Source organism: Podarcis muralis, chromosome 9 (genome assembly GCF_964188315.1).
Source record: "Podarcis muralis chromosome 9, rPodMur119.hap1.1, whole genome shotgun sequence".
Taxonomy (NCBI): Eukaryota; Metazoa; Chordata; class Lepidosauria; order Squamata; family Lacertidae; genus Podarcis; species Podarcis muralis.
This window is the reverse complement of record NC_135663.1, coordinates 50,370,787-50,377,359: the sequence shown is the minus strand read 5'-3', so window position 1 is coordinate 50,377,359 and position 6,573 is coordinate 50,370,787. Positions and strand designations below refer to the sequence as shown.

At 40.3% G+C, this 6,573-nt stretch overlaps 1 protein-coding gene across 24 annotated transcripts in view; it reads right to left on the bottom strand.

Moving 5' to 3' along the window:
* Positions 1-1,868: 1,868 nt before the first annotated feature.
* Positions 1,869-6,573, bottom strand: part of TENM3 (teneurin transmembrane protein 3) — a 1,264,183-nt gene continuing 1,259,478 nt past the window's right edge. For all 24 annotated transcript variants that reach the window (XM_077934193.1, XM_077934194.1, XM_077934191.1 and 21 more), the window contains one exon: positions 1,869-6,272. In XM_077934193.1, coding sequence (XP_077790319.1) covers positions 5,517-6,272 — 756 coding nt within the window. In that variant the 3' untranslated portion in view covers positions 1,869-5,516. The remainder of the gene's footprint in view (positions 6,273-6,573) is intronic.

The following is a 6,573-nucleotide window of genomic DNA, read 5'->3' as shown; positions in this document are numbered from 1 at the left end:
ATTCTTTGGCTTAGTGTATGTGCAAAGTATTTGTGCCATTGTTGTGAGGATAAGTTCTTTATTTAGCTGTCTGTTTTTGTTGGCGGTGCAAGAGATTGGAGAGCCCAGAGTATGGTTGGTTGCATTTAGCTGATTGCAGTAAGTTTTGTTTGTGTGTATGAGGGGGGTGGCAGTTGTTGGGTTAAATTAGCCCTATTGATTTGTATGCTGTCAAGGGGTTTATTGGGCTGTGTATGTAATAAAGGCAAGCCATAGTCTATTTATTTATATACCACATTTCCCACAAATACATTTGTGCTCAACGTGTTTCATAGGATATAAGAAATTCGCAATAATAGTACAAAATCATAATAGAACCACAGCATGGCATTAAAAAAAAAACCTGTGTCATTTTCCTGATGAAAATCATGCCCCAGAACTACTTGCTCTTGAAAATGCTATTGGCTGCAATAGTACTTGTAATTAATTTTTTAAAAATATCTTTTTCTTTTGCACAAAGAGGTGAGATTGCCTTTTTGTACCCCCCTCTTAGTGGAGAGGTCTGTTACCCAGGTCTTTATAACAGATATCTGATTGAGGTCTGGGATGATGGGAGTTACAGTCCAGCAACAGGTAGAGAGCCACATATTCCCCACTGCAGACCTAAATGGATGTAGGCTAGGTTTGACAGGTGCTGCAGGGATGAGCATGCTTGCTTCACTGTTTACGAAGCACACAGTTCACCTTACCTCCAAGATACAGCTTCTCAGTACAGTGGTACATAAATGTGAGTTTTAATCTGGGTTTCTGGTAGAGCATCTATAACTTCTTTGTCATCTATCTAATCTAGTCTGGCTCTGGATTCATTCAGCACACCCCAGTCTGGTCATATGACCTAGCCCCCCCCCCCCCGAAAAGTGGTCCACTGCTGAGGCAGACCAACCATTAACAGAAAATGTGTTGTTTGGGCTACAATGCTTAATGTTTCCTTCAGTAAAATCAGTGTAGTATATCCTCAGATAGTAAACTCTCATGACTCGTATTTGAGACAAAATGTTGCTGCTGTCCTGAAGCTGGACTTGGGCTCCAAGCTAGGATTTCCCCCTTTTATATCAATAGTTTATATAAAATACGCTACAATGTGAAGCACTTTGAACATTCTTAAGTGTTATACACGTGTGAAGTATTGTAGTACTGTTGTTGCTGCATTTAGTCACTACTCTATAAAAACGCTAATAATGCTTTCAGGATGACATTATTTCCCCTTGTAAAATGGAAGATCTGTTTCTCTCATCTGTGTGAAAATACCAAGTCTGTAATCAGCATATATTTTTTTAAAGGTGACATAGAATAACCAATTTGGGCTGGATGAGCATGTTTATCAAGCTACGGTTGTCACTACAAAGCAAATGTGATGAAGTCTGCCTATTCTACCTAACATAAAAACATGCAGAGTGTTTTGAAGGCAGCACTTTTCAGCAAATGGTGTGAATTTGGATTGAAGGCTCTTCAGGCCTTGAATGACTTATCAGTGTCAAACTGGTTATATATAATCAGCTGCTTTAATTAAGTGCTGTGTTTTTTAATATGAAAGGGAATAAGCCTTCATTTTTCATTTTCTCTTAGCTTTATGATGCTTAACAATGTGAGGTGTAGTTAATGCTTCCGTAAAGTAGGCCGCTAGAGAGATCCCATGGAGTAATTTGCCTTGCTGAGCTAGCAGTCTGGGCCACTGGGCAGAGGGGGCAGGAAACAACTCCCAACTGGGCAGCAAATGAATCAATACTAGCAGTACTGGATCACTTTGCATCTACAAGTAGGAACAGAAAAGCAATAACACAGTTATAATGTCTGACACACATAGTTAAGAAAACAAATCTAAACGCAGACACATTGGCTTGGCTTTTATTGGAAAGCCTAGATGCAATCTATAGTCATCAAGGTGTGGAAAAATTCAGGACACATATAAAGTTCAGAAGGCAAATTAAAAGAACAATACAAATCAGACAAAATTTACATTTCAAAATAGCATGAAAGCATTTTGCCTAAAATACTCTGAATCTCCTTGTTTTTTGTAGGGTATTTATTTTAATACATTTTTTCCCCATTTCTTTTAAATTTTCTTGTTTACAAATCCCCCAAAGTCTCTGTCTCATGTAGGAGCATGTCCATCTCAGAATGATTGTTTTTCTCTTTAATGTATAGCTAGAGAAAAGGCTGCTGGTTGGGCCTTTATCTAAGTCTAGGTGACCATCAAGAGAAACTATAGTTTGGGGGCTACCAGTGCCTAAACCAGGGAGAAAGAACAAGGGCACAGGAAGTAGAAGCTTTAATTCTATTCTGACATGTAACACACTGGATATGTTTGCGGTATTCCAAGTCAATAACATTCCACTACATTTTTTGAGCATGAACCTAATTCCACAGTTAGAGCTGACAAACCTCTAATACAATGCTGTTAAATCCGAGTTAACAGAACTGCAATCCCCATACATTTCCCAGATTAAAAATAATATGTGAAATAATGGCACTGAGCTGTGGGTTTCATGAATCATAGTTGCTAAATTTGGGCTCTTTGAAGGTTGAAAAATAAAAACAAACTTAACTGTTAATTTGCACTTTAATAAAATAACAGCTTTTATTCTAAATGTCAGCAGTTCTGTAGCTTCTACCCAAGGGGTACATGAATAGCAACAGCACTGATAGTGTGGATTCAGTAACTTGCTTGACCTACTCACAGCCTGTTTGACAAGACTCCTACTGTGCAGTTGAGAGCACACATAATACTATAGAATCTCGGTGCAGAAAGCAGTTAGGAAACTATTTTTATTTCACCCCTTCAGGTATTTAAGACACATTCACCTGCCATTTGTTGCCCTTCTGCATACTGAGTACAGCACAATTAACCTTTCTCCCCCACCCACCCAAAAAAACCAAACAAACCCTACAATATTTTAGTCATTTTGTGGCTGAAAACAGCACTCAGGAACAAGGGATCTTATCCAGAAATACTGAGGAATGTGGGAAGGAGTAGCCCTAAAAATAAGATGCCCCTCTTTGTCTTTCCCTGCCCACTTCCCTGCAACCTCCCCACACTGCATTTTTAATCAGGCATGGTTCAGTCCAGTTACAAGTGCTGAGCTTTTTGGAACTGGTGTAGTTATAAAATTTGATGAAGGGGCGGCATATGAGCAGAGGCCAGGAACCAAGGAACACTTTAATGCAGATTCTCTAGCACAGGAAGGCTTAGTGGGAAGTACATACGTGAATGTTATTTTTAAATGTTATCTCTGCAAATCTGAGGGGTAGTTTTTTTAAAAAAAAAAACAACCAGCACACTGGAAGCTGAGAGTCTCAGAATTTTGGAAGAGTGATGAATTCTGTGCTACTGAAATAGAATGCATATTGTGAGATTACATGACCTAGATTCCTCTGAAAGCAGTCTCAGGCATACTAAGAGCCACTGTCTCCCAGTGATTTGATTTTGTTATAAAGTTAGGTGCTGGGGTTCAAACCTGCCAGAGAGCTCTATCATTTGGTATGAGACTTATGTCGCCCCCCCCCCCCAATCTAAGATCAGGGACAGCAGACTGTGTTGAGAGATGCACTTGGAACATATTCATATCAGAAGCATTCCCCTTGATTGTTACTTCAGATGTTCCAGAGCAGATGCCCAGTATTGAAACCTGCCTCAAAAGGGCCTGTGTTAACCTCTGCTGTTTGCATGTCTTGAGTCCAACCATATTAGATTGGACTGTCCTTATGAGCAGGTCATGCCAAACTGTAGTGCTATTTTTTCCTAGAAAAAGAGGTTCTGGAACTCACCATGAACTCACCTTATTCTCTTCTAATGGCAATGGCACCCACCTGAGAGGTGCCAGAACTGAGTTCCTGTGAGGTTCTGGCTGAAAAAAGCCCTGCCAAACTGTATGGTAGCTTTATGATGTGGATTAGGCACTAAGTTAATACTCTCACCTTCCTTTTTCTTGCAATTCATAGACTCTTTTTGGTGGACAAGAGGTTTAAAGGCTAGGGTATTAGTTTAACTTGCTTTTCCACCTACCCATGTTATGTGTTTTTCCAGTGAAATACTGAAAACCTTTCTTTCAGAAGACATAGGCAGAAGCCCTGTCGTTGTGGCAGCGAGCACTGCACCAACTTTCCATTCATGTACATTTGCAGAGCACCTGAGGCTGCAATCCTAAACTCGCTCACTAGAGAATGAGCCCCATTGAACACAACGAGACTAAACTCTCTGTGTCAACATGTATAGGATTGCTCCTTTCACCACATAACACAGCTTTACATCCCACATTTTAAAAATACACAACAGAGCCGCAAAATGAATAAATACACCTTTAGGGCTGGAAGAGGACAAGGCAAGCCCAGCCTACAAAAGTCTTCTACTGTCATACATACATTTTATTGAGTTGCTCTCCCTCTTAGCAGCGAGTGGCGAGGGCCAAGCAGGGCACAGGAAGCGGGGCGGAGTGGCTGCCCCACACTAACCTTTCCCACAAGCAATTGAAAGAGAAAAATGCACTGTTTTTAAAGCTAATACAAAAATATTAACACTTCTGTCCATTAGTATACACTGTTATATCTCTACAATATAACTCTTTATACTGTACAGCTATAACATAACAAAAGGTGCAATTCCTTTAAAAAAATTCACACACTGCACATTTTTATCATTTTATTTTAAGTATAAACCTTTTTTAAACACTTTACATAAATTAACTCCTCTGAGGCTAATATTTGATGTACAGTAAATTGTAATTCATATAAAAATCCATAAACAACTTGTCTCACATAATTTACAAAAAAAATCAAGGTTTCCTTTGCTGCTCTGTGACAAGGATTCTACTTGCCATTCCCCCACCCCACCCAAGGCAAACCACGTTATCATTGTAAAATCCATTATTAAATTCCCATTGTAGCATAAATTGCTTGTGCCAATGTCCTTTTAGAAAGAAGCACAGTTTAAAGCCATTGGGGTGTCCATAAACAAGAGTTTTTGCCCCACATTTTAAAATGAACAAAGATATATACCACATCCTATGCAGAGAGAGGAAGAGAGCAAGAGAGAGAGGAGGAGAGAGAGACTAGTTTCTTGTAAGCAAAGGTCAACAATTTAGTAATATTTGGAAACACTGTATGGATCTGTTTCTTAGTTAAAAGACAGTGCCTCAAAAGAATAGGCAGCTTGTTGCAAACCCTTTAGGTCTTCCTTGTAATACTTTCAGTCCAACTCGAGTGCAGCGATATGCATATGTAAACATATTCTTTAAAGCAGATCACCTTTAAGGTCATTCAGAGTAGGGAAAAACAACTCCCAGTTTTTCTTTTTAGCAATATCATTCTTCTGGAAGGCTCTCTCTTTGTTGTAGAGTCTTATTGGGATTGTGCTACAGAAAAATCTGAGCAAAGGTGTACATTTAGGCTCAAGTAGTAATGCAGCAAAACAATTTGGTCTCCCTCTCAGAAGACACTGGTACAGGGTCAGTCTCTTTGGCAGCCCAGGCTCAACCAGTGTGTTACCTCTTTCCAATCTCACTTTGCCTAAGGAACTGTATATTGTTAGCGCTGTCTGCTAATTCGGGGTATTGCTCCACGGAGAGTACATAGTACCCATCATATCCTTGGACTTTTCCAGCACTCAGCAGTTGCCTCTTTTCCCCTTCTGTCCATAATCTGGCACCTTCCTCTCCATCTCTCACTCTTTGTTGTTCTCTGGCCCAGGCATTGGAAAGAGCCCTTTGCCTAGCCTGCTCTAATATCCGTGCCTTCTCCTCATCAAGTGTCATGCCGTAGCGGACATGAAGAGCCAGTGCACCATACTGCATTTCAACATCGGCAAACCTACGAGTCCTGCCATTCACTACAGTGGTAGACTGGGAAACAGTGACGTTGATACCATTTTCTAGGGCCTTTCGTCCACTAGTCAGTCTCAGCGTGCCCAGGTCACTCTCTGGCGAGGTGGTCTTGATGAAATAGTGTGTGTCCTTTCCTTCAATGGTGAAATGCAGGTTTTCTAGGTAGTATGCATTGTTCAGAACAGCTGCCACTTTGATACAATCCTCGTTTGCAATGTTAAGCACATTAGTCTGCACTTTGCCTTGATTGACAGCCAGCATAACCCCTTTCCCAATCAAAGACTTCACAGTTGCGAACCACAACCACGATTTCTCGCCGCCGGGTCTGCGCTTGCTGATCTGGACTTCTGCCATCTTTCCTAGGGACAGGAAAGCCTTTGCTTGCCTTGCCACTTGTTGTTGCACTCCAGAAATTGGCTGAAAACAAGAACAGACAGAAGTTTTACAAACCATCTGTAGCCCCTAGATTCCAACAGTCATGCATTTATTGGCACAATGCCTGGAGCTGACAATAGGATATGCCACAACCGACACTGCCAAAGAGTTAATTGAATCCACATACTGAATTCCACTGTTACAAGTGCTATTTTGTTTGATACTGTTTGATGTTTTTCTCATTTTTGTCTGTCTCTTTTAGAATCCAAAAAAAGAGTCTCTAGCACTGAATCACTCCAAAGAAATTTAAAAGGTGGTACATAAAGGATTATTATGCTTAATA